Source organism: Procambarus clarkii, chromosome 65, assembly GCF_040958095.1.
Source record: "Procambarus clarkii isolate CNS0578487 chromosome 65, FALCON_Pclarkii_2.0, whole genome shotgun sequence".
Classification (NCBI taxonomy): Eukaryota; Metazoa; Arthropoda; class Malacostraca; order Decapoda; family Cambaridae; genus Procambarus; species Procambarus clarkii.
The window spans coordinates 9,616,728-9,634,405 of NC_091214.1; the positions used below are offsets into that span (position 1 = coordinate 9,616,728).

The following is a 17,678-nucleotide window of genomic DNA, read 5'->3' on the forward strand; positions in this document are numbered from 1 at the left end:
AGTTCTCTGGGGGTCCAATGGTGGGCCTTCCCGGAAAGGTCGTGCCAAGGCTTGGGGTTCCTCTCATTGTGGTAGGCCTCTGGTGTCAAATTCGGGTTCGGCGCCTCCTTAGCACCTGCCTTCATCTAGTCGGCGTGGTGTTCGCTCTGTAATTACCTAAGTGTAATTACCTAAGTGTAGTTACAGGATGAGAGCTACGCTCGTGGTGTCCCGTCTTCCCAGCACTCTTTGTCATATAACGCTTTGAAACTACTGACGGTCTTGGCCTCCACCACCTTCTCCCCTAACTTGTTCCAACCGTCTACCACTCTGTTTGCGAAAGTGAATTTCCTTATATTTCTTCGGCATCTGTGTTTAGCTAGTTAATATCTATGACCTCTTGTTCTTAAAGTTCCAGGTCACAGGAAATCTTCCCTATCGATTTTATCAATTCCTGTTACTATTTTGTATGTAGTGATCATATCACCTCTTTTTCTTCTGTCTTCTAGTTTTGGCATATTTAATGCCTCAAACCTCTCCTCGTAGCTCTTGTCCTTCAGTTCTGGGAGCCGCTTAGTAGCATGTCTTTGCACCTTTTCCAGTTTGTTGATGTGCTTCTTAAGATATGGGCACCACGCAACCGCTGCATATTCTAGCTTTGGCCTAACAAAAGTCGTGAACAATTTCTTTAGGGTATCGCCATCCATGTATTTAACCCCTTAACTGCGTTGCCTCCAAATGTGACACCCCCGCAGTGCGCAGGAAATAAATTCTCTGGAAAAAATTCTTTTTTCTTTTTAAAGTGTCCAAAACCCTTCCCTCAGTATGGGTATGTAAAAAAAAAGTCGAAATTGTACTTACTTTGGCTGCTATGGGGTCCGGAAGTTGGGGCGTGACGTCATCATTCCCCGTGCGCCCGTGCCGTAAGTTCTAGGGGGCGGTGGGGCGCCCGGGGCGGGGCGCACGAGTTGCCGCGAATATATTTTCGTTCATTTTTTGCGCACCTTTCCAAATACATTTTCATTGTTTTTATGTGCCAATCCAATGTATAATGAACACGTACACTATAATATCGCAGTACAACATCCGTACTGTCCGTAGACACTGTGTTACGTGCTTGTGTACACATATGCAGCACATATTTACTATGTATCATGCTAATTTGTGTATATGTACAATCTATTTACACACTAGACACTGTCACACACTATATACATTCACCATCAACACGTTCAGAACACCGCGAGTGAGACCTGCCACACCCAGCCAGCCCTCCCTCACTTCTCCAACATTGTATTCGCCAACTTTGCCCCTCCCATCATACAGTTATTCACACCAATGTTTCATGTTCATTTATGTATATTTGCAACATATGTACTCACTATACACTGTCACACACTATATACATTTACCATCAACACATTCAGAACATCGCGTAGCAGCTGCTTCGTATGGGCCAATAGCAGCTGCTTCGTATGGGCCAATAGCAGCTGCCTCGTATGGGCCAATAGCAGCTGTCTCGTATGGGCCAATAGCAGCTGCCCCGTATGGGCCAATAGTAGCTGCCCCATATGGGCCAATAGCAGCTGCCCTGTATGGGCCAATAGCAGCTGCCCCGTATGGGCCAATAGCAGCTGCCCCGTATGGGCCAATAGCAGCTGCCTCGTATGGGCCAATAGCAGCTGCCTCGTATGGGCCAATAGCAGCTGCCTCGTATAGGCCAATAACAGCTGCCGCATATGGGCCAATAACAGCTGCCTCGTATGGGCCAATAACAGCTGCCGCATATGGGCCAATAGCAGCTGCCTCGTATGAGCCAATAGCAGCTGCCTCCTATGAACCAATAGCAGCTGCCTCGTATGGGCCAATAGGAGCATTTGGCCATGAACACATTCAGAACACCTCGAGTGAGAGCAGCCACACCCAGCCAGTCTCCCTCACTCCAACATCTTACTCGCCAACATTGCTCCTCCCACCATATTGTTATAGTTCTTATTACACATGTTCTATGTACCTATCTACATGTTTTATTTACCAGAACTATGCAATAAGTAACCCGGTATTGTGTCCAAACAGTACAGTGGCCACCATACACTGCATGAAAAATCACACAGCAGACGACACTACGATTACGTCACCTCCCTCACCAAAATAGCTCCTCTCAACATTCTCCTGTTGCTGTTCTTACACTATATACACACACTATATATACCCATGTACATATGTGTTGCCCATAGCGAACCACTAAGCTAGTATGGTGAGCAAAACAAGAGTGGCAGGCACACACACACACAATGAGGCTACCTCAATTCTCGCCCTCCCTCCCTCATCAAAATTCCTCCTCCACAATACTACGCACAACGCTAATTATAACCACAATCCTGCTATTATCACAATCCTGGTCACTAATTCCTGTAAATGAATAATTGACCACACGTTTATTTTGAAAAGGAACCTAAGAAATCATTTGAAGATTCCTAGATGAACGAAATAATGCTGTGGTGCTGTGGCTAGCGCTGTGAACATCGTGAACAGCATTGAATCACTGATATTTGAACATTGTACCCAGTCATTATCACACTCAGGCTCTAATATAACACTATCATAGCTAAATAATACAAGTTATATATATATTTTGACATTATTAGGCGATGCTGTGGTCACATGCTGAACAGCAGTGCTGTGCACTCATGGTGCGAGCGCCAGCCTTGGTTGCTCACACACTACTGAGGCTCCCACACCCGGAAATGTGGACCACAATTTTTTTTAAAGATGGCGTCTGTTTACAAGGGCCCTGAGGAAGCTGATGTGAACCCCATGTAGCCGCGGGAGTTTTGAATGGAGCGTGAAAAATACAAATACCCGGAGGCGCGTTGCGCAAACCAGACGTGAGCCTGCAGGCGCGTTGCGCAAACCAGACGTGAGCCTGCAGGCGCGTTGCGCAGTTTAAGGGTTAAAAGCAATTCTGAAGTTAGAAAGCGTGGCATAGGCTCCTCGCACAATATTCTTTGTGGTCCTCAGGTGATAGTTTTCTATCTAGAACCACCCCTAGATCTCTTTCTTTATCAGAATTCTTTAAAGATTTCTCACATAATATATAGGTTGTGTGGGGTCTGTGTTCTCCTATTCCACATTCCATAACATGGCATTTATTAACATTAAATTCCATTTGCCAAGTGGTGCTCCATATACTTATTTTGTCCAGGTCATCTTGGACAAAATAAGTGTATGGAGCACCAAGTATATGTGCGAGGTTCTGGGTCTCGTAAGGGGCGCCGTCCCTTTCGTGGTTCACCCCGTTGCCGGGGGGATGCCATGCGCTGTTCGCTCACGCCTGGTCCCACGATTTGTGGGCGTTTCGGGTCGTTTCGCACGTCCTCCCCCTGCTGGGGGTTCGGGGCTGGCAGGGCAGGCTTCTTTCCCTGCGCTCTGTCAGGTCATCTTAGAGTGGGTTCGCTTGGGCGTGGTCGAAACGACGACTTCCCTCAGATGGGTTTCCTGTCTGTTTCCTGACCCGAAACAGGACTGCGCGGACCTGCGGTTCATTCTGGACTTGTCCCGTCTGAACCCCTGAGTTCATTGCCCCTCCTTTCGGATGACCACACTGTCCCGGGTTCGGCTCCTATTGGAGCTGGGTGCTTGGATGGTGTCCCTGGACCTCTGGGATGCTTATTAGCACGTCCCAATTCATCCGGGATTCAGGGACTGGCTCGGTTTTGTTGTGGGGCTTCGTGCTTACCACTTTCGTTGTCTTCCATTCGGTTTGAACCTGGCACCTTGCGTTTTCACACGCCTCACGAGGGTCGTGGTGACCCGTCTGCGTCTGTTAGGTGTTCGGGTGTTGGCCTACCTCGACAACTGGCTGGTTTGGACTCCCAGTCAGTCTGCTTGTCTGCTAGCCAGGGATCTGGTTCTTTCTCAGCCCGCCGGGTTTGGGTTCTTGGTGAACTGGAGGAAGTCCCATCTGGTTCCCTCCTAGGTTTGGACCTGGCTGGGCCTTGTGTGGAGGACTTGGACTGCTTCCTTGTCTCTTCCACCGCAGTCTCTTCTACGGCTGCAGTCTCGCTTGTGCCTGTTTCTGGAGGCTCCCGGGTCTCCCGGCAGTTGCTCAAGGGTCTGTGCAGGAGCCTGAACTTCGCGATGCTGGTCTACCTGCCGGGTCGAGTTTGGCTTTATCGGTTGTTCTGGTTCCTTCGGGGACGTCCCTTCCGCCTCTCTCACGATCGCTGGGTTCAGACCCCGGCGGCTTTGCATCAGTTGCTGCATCACCTGCTTCTTCTTCGGGTTTTTGGGGGTTCAGTGCCGTGGTGCCTGCCCGAGCCCTCGCTCGATGTGTTCACGGACGCGTCGTCTCTCGGCTGGGGCTTTGTGACCAGTGCTCACCAGGCCGGCCAGGGTTGGTGGGGTCTGTCCTTCCATCGAGCCCACAGCACTGTGCGGGAGTTCGCTGCGGTGTGGTTTGCTCTTCGGAAGATTCGAGTCGCCCGAGGGTCAACGATCCGGCTCCATTCGGACTGCTCCCAGGTGGTTCATTGTCTGAACCTTGGGGGGGGGGGGTTTCGATGCTTTGATGCTGGTCGCTTTGGGTGACTCATCTATTGAGTTCTCGGAGTTTGGCTCTCCTGGCGGTTCACGTGTGGGGTGTGTCCAACGTTGTGGCCGTTGGCCTGTCTCATTTTATTCCCCTCTCCACGGAATGGACGGTCGACACTGCCTCCCTTTGGCTTTGCCAAACGTTTGGCCGCCCCGATGTGGACCTCTTCGCGTCGGCGTGGTCGCGGCGCCTTCCCCTGTATGTGGTGCCCTTTCCCGACTGCGAAGCCGTCAGGTTCGGTGCCTTTCGGCATGACTGGTCGAGGTAGGGGTTCCTGTACCTCTTTCCCTCGGTTCAGCTGTTGCTCCAGGTCCTGACTCGCTTAGAGACTTACCAGGGAAGAGTTGTCCTCTTGGCCCCTTGGTGGCCGGCCCAGCCGTGGTTTTAGGCGCTGCTTGCTCAGTGTCCGAACACGGAGGTTTTTCCGCGGCTCTGCCTCTTCCAACAGATCGGCCCAGTACGTCACTTGGCTGGTTCTATCTTCTCCTCGAGTCTTCGCATATGGTATTTTTGACTCGAGTTTATCATCTCTATGGTGATCAGGTGGCTTCCTTATTAGTGTCCCACCTGCGGGCTTCGTCTCGGCGGCAGTATGAAGTTTCCTGGCGGTCCTTCTGGTTCTTCTTACGTCTTCGTTGTTATACTTCCCTCTCGGTTAGGGTGGTGTTGTCCTTTCTCTCTTGGTTGTTTCAGGACCGTCATCTTATGCCTAACACTGTCGCCTCGTATCGTGCGGTGCTGGCAGAGCCGCTTCAGCTTGCTTTCGGTATTGATGTCATGTCTGCGCCGTTTCACAAGCTGTCTTGGGCGTTGTTTCACCTCCGGCCTGCTCATGCGCCGCCTGAGCCGTCCTCGTCTTCGGACAGAGTGCTCTCTTTTCTTTCTTCTCGTTTTGTTGTGGCCCCCTTGGTTCCGGATTGTTTTTCGAAGGCTCTTTTTCCTGTTGGCATTAGCCTCTGGGGGTTGGGTGGGTGAGCTTCATGCTCTCCTCCGGCGCAGAGGTTTCTGCTCCTTCTGTCGGGGTGATGGTTTTGTTCGTCTGCAGCCTTCTTCTTCTTTTCTGACGAAGAATGAGACTGCTGTGTTCCGGAGGGGCCCTTGGGTTGTTGATGCTTGGTTGGTTCGGCTGGGGGTGCATCATGTTTTGTGTCGTTTTGCAGCTCTCCGCCGTTATTTGTGCCACGGCTTCTGTGTCTGTGGATGTGCTGTGGGTCGATCCGGTTTCCCTTTTTGCCTGTTCGAGAGTGCGGGTCTCCCAGGTCGTCCGCAGGGTTATTAAGGCTAGCCAACCTGCGGTCTATCCCCATGCCCATGATGTCCTGAAGTTCATGGCTCTTGCCGCAGTCTTTGGCAATATGTCCTGGGCTGACATTCAGGCGCGGGGATTTTGGCGGTCGAACAGGGTCCTGGCTGCTCGTTACCTTGTCAACATTCCTGGGCCCGGTCGGGCCTGTGTCGCTTTGGGTCGGCGGATGCAGCCAGTTGTCTCGACTTCGGGTTGAGGAGTGAGCAGCAACCGCCTCCCGGGTAAGTCCCAATTTTTTCCTCTGTGGGTAGTTAGCTCCGGGGAGCTGTAGGGGCTCTTCCCAGAAAACCAGCGTTGAATGTAATGAAACGCCATTTTCTGGGTGAGTCCCGGAGGCTCCCCAGCATCCCTCCCTCCCTCCGGTCGGCGATTTTTTCACATGTTTTTGACATCCAGCCTCAGAACTGGGGTGTGGATCGCCGGCATGATAGGTCTGGGGCTCCCTCTTCCCCCTCCCGGGGAGGGGAAAGGGGAAGACAGACAGTGGGGCGACGACGAATGACGTCATACTAGTTTGCTCATTTTTGTTTGGGGAGTTCTATCTACTTGTTCGGCTTTTGGTTGCAATTTTCACCAGAATAAGGGTTTGTTTTGGGACGCCTACCTTTCTGGGTGCCTAACCCAGTCGATGGCAGACATAGAATGCTTCCAACCATACGGGGGTTTCTATAGGCCATTGCTCCCCTTGCCTCTCTGAGGGGGCCAGGTTCTGGCTCGTGGTCCCCGGTAGGCCCATAAGAACTCCATACACATGACTGATGCCAAAGTCTGACATTAGCATATCAGCCTGGTAAGCTCTAGGGAGCCTCCGGGACTCAGCCAGAAAATGGCATTTCATTACATTCAATGCTGGTTTTTTCGGAGTTCTGTGCCCTGATGCCTCTCCGAGCCCTCGCTCGATGTGTTCACAGATGTCTCGTCTCTCAGCTGGGGTTTTCTGACCAGTGCTCACTAGGCCAGCCAGAGTCTATGGGGTCCGTCCTTCTGTCGGGCTCACAGCACGGTGCAGGAGTTCGTGGTGGTGTGACATTCGCTTCAGAGGGTTCGTGTTGCTCGTGGAGCAATGATCTGGCTCCATTCGGACTGCTCCTCGGTGGTTCATTGTCTGAACTGCGGGTGTTCGATGAGGTCCTTGGCATTTTGGGGCTGGTCGCCTCAGGTGACTCGTTTGCCGAGTTATCGAGGTTTGGCTCTCCCGGCGGTTCACGTTCAGGGGGTGTCAGACGTACTGGCGGATGGCCTGTCTCGGTTCATTCCCCATCCATGGAATGGACGGTTGACACAGACTCGTTCAGTTCGCTCTGCTGGACGTACGGGCACCTAGAGGTGGACCTGTTCGCATCGACTTGGTCGAGGCATCTTCCAGTGTATGTGGCGCCCTTTCCAGACTGCATGGCCATCGGGGTCGATGGCTTTCAGCTGGACTGGTCGTGTTGGGGCTACCTGTACCTCTTTCCACCGGTTCGCTTGTTGCTCCGGGTTCTGGTTAGCTTAGAGATACTTCCAAGAGATGAGTGGGCCTGTTGGCTCTTTGGTGGCCGGCCCAGCCCTGGTTTCAGGTGCCTCTTGCTCGATGTCTGTACCCGAGGGTCTTCCCATGGCTCTGCCGCTTTCAGCAGATTGGACTATTCCAGTATGTGGCTGGTTCGATCTTCTCTGCTTCTCGCATCTGGTCTTTTTACGCGGGTTTATCACCACTTGTATAGTGTATCAGGTGGCTTAGTTGGTGTCCCACCTGCAAGTTTGTCTCGACAGCAGTGTGAACTTTCCTGGTAGTCTTTTCGGCACTTGTCTCTTCGTAGGTTGTCTCCGATTTCTGGTCGATTTTATCCTTTCTCTCATGGTTGTTTCAGGACCGTCTTCTTATGCCAGATACTGTCGCCCCGTTTTGGGTGGCACTGGTGAAGTCGCTGCAGCTTGCATTTGGGGTGGATGTCACTTCTGCTCCGTTCCACAAGCTTTCTCTGGCATTGTTCACCTCCGGCTTGCTCAAGTGCTGCCTGACCTGTCCTGGTTGTTGCAACGGGTGCTCTCTGCTCCCTTCTCCTCGGTTTGGGGTGGCCCTTTCAGTTCAGGACTGTTTTCTACGGCTCTTTTTCTTTGTTGTCGTTGGCCTCTTAGGGGTCATCTTGAGGTTATCTTGAGATGATTTCAGGGTTTTTAGTGTCCCCGCGGCCCGGTCCTCGACCAGGCCTCCACCCCCAGGAAGCAACCCGTGACAGCTGACTAACACCCAGGTACCTATTTTACTGCTAGGTAACAGGGGCATAGGGTGAAAGAAACTCTGCCCATTGTTTCTCGCCGGCGCCTGGGATTGAACCCAGGACCACAGGATCACAAGTCCAGCGTGCTGTCCGCTCGGCCAACCGGCTCCCTGTCGGTCGACCTACCGACCGGGGTCGGGTCGGATATTTTCATGCTCTCCGGCGCTTGGGTTTCTGCTCTTTCAGTCCTGGCGGTCCTTTCTTTGTTTGCAGCCATCTCCTTATTTTCTGGAGAAGAATGAGTCTGCTGCTTTCCGGAGAGGTCCTTGGGTTGTTGATGCTTGGTTGGTTCGGCCGGGGGTGTATCATATTTTGTGTCTGTTTGTGGCTCTTCGCCATAATTTGTGCATTACGGCTTCTGTGGCAGAGGACGCTTTTTGGGTTGACCCAGTTTCCCCTTCTTCCCTATTCCAGGGCACCGGTCTCCCAGGTTGTCCGCAGGATTAGTCAGTCCAGCCAGCCTGCGATCTTTCCCCGTGGCCACGCCGTTTGTAAGTTCGGCATTCGGATGCTGTTTTGGTAATGTCCTGGCCTATCTTTTGGGCACAGGGCTACTGGAGGTCGAACAGGGTCCTGGCTGCACATTACCTTGTTAATGTTCCTAGTCCTTCTCTGGCGTGTATAGCCTTGGGTGGCAGGTTGTGGCCTGTTGTCTCGACTTTGAGTTTAGGAGCGAGTGACGACCGACTCCCGGGTGAGTCCCTTTTCTTCTTATCTTTGGTTAGGTAGCTCTGGGGAGCCGAAAGGGCTCTCCACAGAAAACCAACGTTGAATATAATGAAACGCCATTTTCTGGGCGAGACCCAGAGGGTCCTCGGCATCCCTCCCTCCCTTTGGTCGGCGTTTTTTTGCGTTTTTGATACTCAGCCTCAGAACTGAGGAGATTTGCCTGCGTGGAGGTCTGAGATTTCCCGTCCCCCTTCGGGGGGTGGGGGGGGGGGGGTGCGCAGACAGAAACGCGGTGGTTGTGGTGACATCATGTTTGTTTCCTTGTTTTTAATTGGGAGTTCTGTTTGCTGGTTCAGCTTTTGGTTCGCAATTTTTGACCAGCAGTAATTTGTTTTAAGAGTCCTACCTCTCTGGGTGCCTGACCTGGTAGATGGCAGACAAAGACTGCTTCCAATTACACGGGGGGGGGGAGGGTGGGGGGTTTAGGCCATTGCTCCTCGTGCCTCTCTTGAGGGGTCCAGGTTCTGTCTCTGGTCCCCGGTAGGCTTCGAACGCCTTCGATTGACTGTTGCCACGGTCTAATATATACACATCAGCCCGGTATAGCTTGGAGCCTCCTGATCTCACCCAGAAAATGGCGTTTCATTACATTCAACGCTGGTTTTTCTGATTCCAGGAAGGTATAATCCCTCATTTGGTAATTATGTCTGGCCTCCTGTTCACAACAGCCAGCTTCATTACATTGCACTTGATTGAGTTGAAACTCTAGTAGCCACTTAAGTGACCATAATTTTATTTGGTCCCAGTTATCCTGTAATTTCATGCATTTCCCATCATATTTATCCTCCTCATAATATTCACATCAATAGTGAACATTAAGTGGAAGGAATCTATCCCTTCTGGTAGATTATTCACATACATGAGGAATAGGATTGTCCCCAGCTCTGACCCTTGTGGAATGCCACTTGCAACATTGGCCTAACATCAAGGTGTTTGACATTTATAAAATATATAATTCTGCAATATGGTTTTATGTTTTATGTATAAAACTGATGTATAAAACTACATAAAGATAAAACTTATATGTATCTATGTTTTATATATAAAGAAAATGTATTATCTTTCTCCTGCAAGAAAACTGTTAACTGACAACATCTTCGTAATTTGCTCTATATTTTATTTTAGCTGAAAGTGTGGAAACATGGTTTGAACGATTACGTCAAGCTGACAAGGAATTGAGTGCCCTTATCACACGCAAGTTTGATGAAGCAGTCAAAAGGGAAGATATGGCCAGTGTAGACAGATTCTTCAAACTTTTTCCTCTGTTGAATAAACACGAGGAAGGGCTAAAAAAATTCACAACCTATCTCTGTGCTAAGGTCAGTATAACAAAAAATTCTAGATGTTAATTAACAACTATTGTGAATGGGAGGAACGGGGAAGAGGTATTGTTGTTTTTTAGTCATAAGATCTTTAGCACCAAATGTCTCTTAATCCAGACATCTGGCTTTCAGAAAAGAAGTTTGGACCCCATTAGCTGCATCTGTTCTGCAGGGCAAGTGACCTTGAATGCAGGGTGCATGGCCTGAGCCACCAGGTGGGATCATTGGACTGTGGGATAAGTGTCCTAGTCCACTGGGTCAGTGCCCCAATACTGCTGGATGTGTGCTCCTTTCTGTGAGAACCGATTGTGAACCCTAGCCTTCGTCTCCAGCAGTTTCAGTTATTCACTCCTTTTTGGTTTGCCTCCTGGCTATTTGCTGTCTCTTCAGAGAAAGATGTTGATCCTGTCCCTCCAGCTGTGTGGGTGGCCTCTGTGGTTGACTTTCTGGGGCTATGGCCCTGGTTCATTATAGTCTGTTGTTTACATTACTGCCCTGTCTTCAAGACACCTGTGCTTCTCTTGACAAGGGGGACATCATTCCACTCTCTTGTAATCTTCCTCTGTTGCCAGTGTGGATGATGGTCCAACTCCTTGTGTTGGGTTTAGGCAAGTCTCCAAAGTCTTTGGATGACATTGCTTTCTTTTTCTCTTTCCAGGGAATTGTTGGTGGAAGCCTCTTCTCTGACTTAGAGCCTATGGTTTGTCTTCTCCTGTTTTCATCTGGTACAGATTTCAGGAAGGAGACCCTTGGTGGCTCACTAAAGTTTTCTTGCTGATATGACTCCCTAGTACTGGGTCACCTCAGTCACAGGTGTCCTGTTGGTGTACTGGAGACCAGAGCCAGAATATGGCCCTCCACCACCCGTCACAGAAACACAGAGAGCAGAGGGATTATTATCTCTACCCCTGACCAGGAAAGCATCAAGAAAGTCAGTTTATTTGTTTATAAAGCAAAGCTTTACAAACAACTAAAAGATTCATTAAAAAAGCAGTGAAACAGCCAAACAACTCTACAACTGATTCGAACTAAACAGGTTATGTTATTATTTATATATACTGTATAAGTGTTCTTACATTCTTGTACAACCACTAGCATGCATAGCATTTTGGGCAAGTCCTTAATCCTAATTTCCCCAGAATACGACCCTGTCAAATTGCTTAACAACCAGGTACCCATTTCACTGTTGGGTAAACAGTGGTTACAGTGAAGGATTGATGCCCAGTAAATCCTCCCTGTTAATACGAACACAGGCCAAAGCGCTCGGGAAATGCCAGGCGAGAGTCTTACCACTATGCCACGGGAATTGCTTAATCCCCATTCGAAACACTTAAACCATTTCTTAAACACTCAAAACAAAATATCAAAACACTCTTGGCAAAGTGCCAGCCATCCTTTGAACTTTGTCCTGCAAGGGCCATTTGCTTTTGTTTAATTTTCTTGTTTTAATTTGCCTCATGTGTGTTTTCTTCCTGACTTTGTGTGGACTTGGTTTGTTTTGCACTTTTAGTTACATATACAGTAGAACCTCGGGTGACGACCGCCTTAAATGGCGACCAATTTGGGTAACGAACGCTCCAATCGCCAACAATTTGTCTCGTTAGGCGACCGCTCGTTTGAATAACATCAACACCACATGGTGGGGTCGCTGGTCGCTTCTCGCACATTCTCGGATGCCTCCGACAATGCAAATAAATTATTTTTCTTTATTTAAAGATGCTATTCATGCTGGGATGTTGTAAAGCATTGACTTTTCTGGGGGGAGCCCCTATGGCTCCCCGGAGCTATCCATGGCTGATATGGATACCCTAACTATTTTGCATCAGTCGATGTGGGTGGGGTTCTAGGCCAGGGACCACGAGCCAGAACCTGGCCCCGTCAGAGAGGCATGGGGAGCAATGGCTCCTTGAATTGCACATGTGATTTGGAGCATTCTATATCTGCCATTGACCGGGACAGGCACCCAGAAAGGTAAACACCACAAAACAAACCCCTATTCTGGTTAACAACAAAAATCGACAAACGAGTGGACAGAACTCCCCAAGAAAAACAAACTAACAAGCATGACGTCCCACGAGCCGCGCCGCATGTCTGCGCAGCTCTCCCCCATCCCGGGAGGGGGAAGGGGGAGCCCCAGACCCCCACGCCGGCGATCCCCGCCCCTGTTCCTCGGCTGATGGGATAGTGCATGGTCCTGTGGCTCCAGCTCCGGTCTTGTCTCAGTGCTGTGACTTGTTTGCAGTGCTGCTCTTACGGTGGTCGTGTGAGCTGGGAGTAGTATTCTCAGGTACTCGGGCTGCATGTGCTTAGGGTCACCTTCCCTGAGTGCCCTGTAAGTACTGCCCTTGGGGCTTGGGGTTGCCTTCCACAAGTCACCTTGGGTCTACCTCTGTTGGCTTTTCGCTGCTTGGCGTTTGGCCGCCCTGAGTGTTTGGGGGTTTTCCTCCTTTGTTTACCTTGGGGTAAGTGGTAGTTATAGCACTAGTGGGGCATAGGGTACTGCGTAGCTAGTTTTCACCTATGACAGCAGCCGGCTCTGTTCCCTCTGGGTACGTTGTCCACTTGTGTGGTTTTTCTTTTATATTTGTTTTTGCCTGGTGGGGGGGTCTACCTAGTGTTTCCCTCCCCTCCCCCTTATATTAGGGTCGTTTGTGTGATGGCACCCCCTGCTTCGCCCTCACGGGTGGACACGTCCCGTGGGTTCAGCTTTAGCAGTTTGCTTGGTAGTTTGGGGCGCCGGTTAGCAGTGCCCTGCCTGGGATAACCCTTAGCAGACACAGTCCAGGGGCCCTGGGAAACCCCACGGGGGCTCTCGGGTCCGATAGTGGAGACCCTTGCGTCCCCTCTCGCTTTGTGCGAGTTGAGGGTTGCTCTGTCCCTTTGTCTCAGGGTGACTCTCCTTGTTTTTGCCTCCGTCATGCTGCCTGTTGGGTCATTGACATGTTCGACCCTCAGTCCTGCGAGCTTTCTTCCTTGTTCGTGACTCCATTCACCCAGTCTGCTGTTGAATTCCCGTGGGTGCAGGCAGCTCACGCGTTGTAGGGTAGGATGTTGCAACGCGCTCAGGTTTGTCGCTTCCCCGGACGCCCCCATGCTGCCCCGCTTGTGTAGGGACCCAGACTTGGGGGGTTTTGGTCGCTTCGGTCTTGGTTCCTTCCACGCCCCCTTGTTTTTCCCTTTCAGTGGTACATTTTGTCCCCCCCCCCCCGCCCCCCCTCCTGCTTCCGGCCCCTACGCGTCTGCAGACTTCGGGGTCAGGGCGGGGTTAGAGGTTCTGAGACTTGGGCAGTTTCGGGGGTTGCCCCGTCCGGGGTAGCTGCGGAGGCATTCGAGTCTGTTCCTCCGGCCGATGCTCCGGAGTCTGACCAGTGGGCCCCTTCTCTTCCAGCTCTCTCGGCTGCCCTGGCTTTTTCTTGTGAGGCTGGGGCTTTGGAGGTCGACTCGGCCCCGGGGCCTGGTGTAGAGGCTCCTGGGGTTGGAGAGGAGCGGCCTAGGGGGCCTTGGGCTCCATTGCACCCCGCCTGGATTTCCGTCCTTCTCAGCGGGGCTTACTGTTACGAGGAGTGGGGTTTTCATTTCCCCCCTCTGTGTACAATTTGGGCTTAGGTTCTGCTCCTTCCCGGGTTTGGTTCCGTGTCCCTGTGGTTTCTTCGGTTCCGTCTTCCGAAGGTTTTCGGCTACCCGCATCTCTTCGCCTGCGGTGCAGGTGGCCTTTGCGGCCTACCTCCTGTGTGTCCCGGAGTTTGCCTCTGTACTGGTTCCTTCTGTTCTGGACTGGGTTGCCGGATTGGGCTACTTGTCGCCAGTTGGGCTCCTTGTCGCCAGTTGGGCTCCTTGTCGCCGTTTGGGCTCCTAGTAGCCGGTTGGGCTCCTTGTAGCCGGTTGGGCTGCGTGTCGCCGGTTGGGCTGCTTGTCGCCGGTTGGGCTGCTTGTGGCCGGTTGGGCTGCTTGTCGCCGGTTGGGCTACTTCTCGCCTTGTTGGGCTACTTTTCTTTCGTGTCCTGCACATGCGCCGTGGGAGTATGTTTTGGTTCCGGGCGGTGTGCACACGTGTTGGTGTTCTGCGTCCATTTTCACTTGGGGGGGGGGGGGGGGTCTTTGCCTCTTGCTTTTTTCTTTCTCCAGTCCGTGCCCCGTTGCTTTAGGGATGTTCTGGAGTGCCGCTGTGGGGAAGTCACAAGGTTTATCCCTGCATTTTAGGGTGGGGAAGCCTCCTTCGTCGCTCCAATCCTCCTCTCTGGCATGGGCGCCCTGGCCGCCTCCGGCGGCTACGTTCTCATAGGCTTGCGTCATGGCCCTTCAGCGCCTGTGTTCTGCAGGTGAGTTGGTGCGGTCTGGCATCTCCTTCGTCCTGACGCTGTTTTTGTTTTTGAGAGTAGGAATGGGTGTACATATGTACTTGAGAACGTGGATCGTAACAACCGAGGTGCCTACTGCAGGGCTATTGGCCCATACAGGACAGCTCTTGTTCTCACCACCTGATTCCTTCCTCGGTTCACAGGTGACTGTGGGTGGCCTCTTGGCCCTTCCGAGGCGGCTCCTGCCTGTACACATCCTGCTCCTCTCCTATGCTTGTCTAACCATGCTTGAGTTCGGGGCCCCGCCTCCACCTTGTTCCACAGTGCAATGGTGGGGGTGCCTGTTCGGTGGTACGTTTTCCTGTGTCAAGGGTGTTTTGTGCTCACCTCCTTGTACTTGCGGGATTGGGTTCTGGCTCTTTGGTTCCGCCTCTCCCCTGTCGTTCGCCTGTGGTGCGGATTCTGTGCTTCATGGGCGCTCTCGTTTTTGCTCTTGGGGCTGTGTGTGGGGTCAGCCCATGTTGGGCTGCCTAATGTGTTCCTTCGATTGCTTGTTACACTGCACACGTTTCTTCTACCGTCCCTGTGACTCGGTTGGGTACTCGGTTTCCGCCTGTGTCCCCCTTGTGTGCCACTCATGTTACGGTTTATCTTTATCTTCCCTGCCGCTTCCTCGGGGAGTGTGGTGACGTTTTGCTGCGGTTTTGGTACTGCTGCTGCGTGTAGGGGTTTGGTTGTGGCATTTTGTTCGGCCCTTCCGTGCTCCCTCTGGGGTCCTCCTTCCTTGCCGGTCTTGCTGTGCCGGGCCTGGTTTTTCCATGTTCCTTGGTTTCTCTGTCCTGTCCTCGTTGTCCTCGCCTCGTTGTGCTGGCTGGGGAAGAGCTTGGGGTCTTTGTCTCGCCCCTCGCCTATCATTCGGTTTCGGTTCAGGTTCCAGAACCCAGTGGGCTCCCTTCCTTAGTGTTTTTCACGGCTGCCGCAAGGTTTTTCTTGACGCTGGGGCTTTGGGGGGACAGCTCGAGCATGGGGCCTGCAGGGTGGGTTCCTGGGGCTGGGGTGGGGCTAACGTGGGGGGCCTCAGGCCCCGTTGGTCCCCGCCGGGGTTTTTCTACCCCCTCTGGGCGGGGCTTGTGGTTTTGTGGAGTGGGGTTTTTCTGTTCCCCCTCCACACGAGCTTCTTGGGCGTCGGCCCCTCCCTGGGCTCGGTTTCCTTGTCCATTATGCCCGTTGCTTCCGTCCTGTCGGTGGTGCTTTTCTACGGTCTTCGGCCCTTTTTTCCGGGACGGCCTTCTCCGTCATGTCCCCCTCTTCTTGGGGTTCTGCATGACTTTTGGTCTCGGGTGCAACGGGGTTTTTGGGCCTTCTTGTTCTTTTGTTCATATCTCTTCTCTTAGCGCTGTCTCGGCGCAGCTCATTTTCCTTAGGGCGATTTTCCTCATCTTAATGAGTGTCTTTTCGCTCCTGCCCTTCTGCGGGATGTTGGTGCAGGGTGGCTCCTTGTGCGGGTTCCTTCCCTGTCGGCTACACTTGTGGCGGTGGAATTGCACGCTTGTGGCATTTTGGTTTTGGTCCTGCGTTTCTTTTCCCTCCTCTGGCTGTCATAGGATTGGCTTGCGGAGGGAGGATGTAGAGGCGCTTGAGGCGGTTCCTGGGTCTGGCACCTTGGTTTCTGCTGCTAGCTTTCGGTATCGGTGTTCCTTCTGCGCCGTTTCGCAGGCTGTCTCATGCATTCTTTCACCTCCGGCCTGCTCATGCACTGCCTGTGCCGTCCTGGTCTTTGGACAGGGTGCTCTCCTGTTTTTCTTCTCCTTGGTTTGTTGTGGCTCCTTCGGTTCAGGTTTGCTTTGCTACGGCTCTCTCTTTATGTTGGCATTGGCCTCTGGGGGTCGTTTGGCAGAGCTTCATGCTCTTCTCAGGTGCAGTGGTTTTTGGCTCCTATGGTCGTGGTTATAGGTTTCTTCATCTGCAGCCATCTCCCTTTTTCTGGTGAGAGATGTGCCTGCTGCTTTCTGGAGGGGTCCATGGGTTGTTGTCTCGTCTTCGTGTTGAGGAGTGGTGCACCGACTGCCTCCTGGGTATGTCCTCTTGTTTTCTTAGGTAGTCTTTGGTGAAGTAGCTCCGGGGAGCCGTAGGGGCTTCCCCCAGAAAACCAGCGTTGAATGTAATGAAACGCCATTTTCAGGGTGAGTCCCGGAGGCTCCCCGGCACCCTCCCGCCCTCTGGTCGGCGTTTTTTTCGCGGTTTTGATGTCCAGCCTCAGAACTGGGGTGGGGATCGCCGGCGCGGGTGTCTGGGACTCCCCGTTCCCCTTCCCGGGGAGGGGGGAGCTGTGCAGACATAAGGCATGGCTTGTGTGACGTCATGCTTGTTAGTTCGTTTTTCTTGGGGAGTTCTGTCCACTTGTTTGACGATTTTTGTTGTTAACCAGAATAGGGGTTTGTTTTGTGGCGCTTACCTTTCTGGATGCCTGTCCCGGTCGATGGCAGATATAGAATGCTCCAGATCACATGTGCAATTCTATGGGCCATTGCTCCCCGTGCCTCTCCGAGGGAGCCAGGTTCTGGCTCGTGGTCCCCGGTAGGCCTAGAACTCCACCCACATTGACTGATGCAAAATAGTTAGGGTATCCATATCAGCCATGGATAGCTCTGGGGAGCCTCCGGGACTCGCCCAGAAAATGGCATTTCATTACATTCAATGCTGGTTTTTTGTAGAAAAACGAAATGAATTTTTTTAATGAAATAACAAATAGCTAAAAGATTCGTTTGGTGTTTGTCAGGTAGGCTGCTCCGTGTTTCTTAAAAAAATAAAAAAAAAAATAAAAAAATGAAGAATTTTGAAAATCAGAACAAATGTCAAAAAGGTTCGTTCAGTGTTCGGCAGGTAGGCTGCTCCATGTTTCTTAACCCGTGTGTTGCTAAGGGCTATTTGGCCATTGTCACCCATAGGCACATAACAAAAAAAAAAAAAAATTCTTTCAAACCTGCTAATTTGTGTTCTATGATCATGGAAAAAATAATACAAAAATCATATGTGGCGTATTTTGCCTATTATAGGGCGGGGAAATCTGGCAAAAAAAATTCGCTGACTCATGCGTCATAGGCCAACCCGTTCTTGCACTTTCTTACAGTCAGTATTGACTTATTAAATACGTGCATATGTGACATGCTAATTGATTGTGAATAT

At 51.6% G+C, this 17,678-nt stretch overlaps 1 protein-coding gene across 1 annotated transcript in view; it reads left to right on the plus strand.

Annotated features, from left to right (window-relative positions):
• LOC123770981 (conserved oligomeric Golgi complex subunit 4) overlaps positions 1-17,678 on the plus strand; it is a 333,387-nt gene that overhangs the window by 93,182 nt on the left and 222,527 nt on the right. The window contains exon 5 of the mRNA XM_045763150.2: positions 9,998-10,191. Coding sequence (XP_045619106.1) covers positions 9,998-10,191 — 194 coding nt within the window. The remainder of the gene's footprint in view (positions 1-9,997; positions 10,192-17,678) is intronic.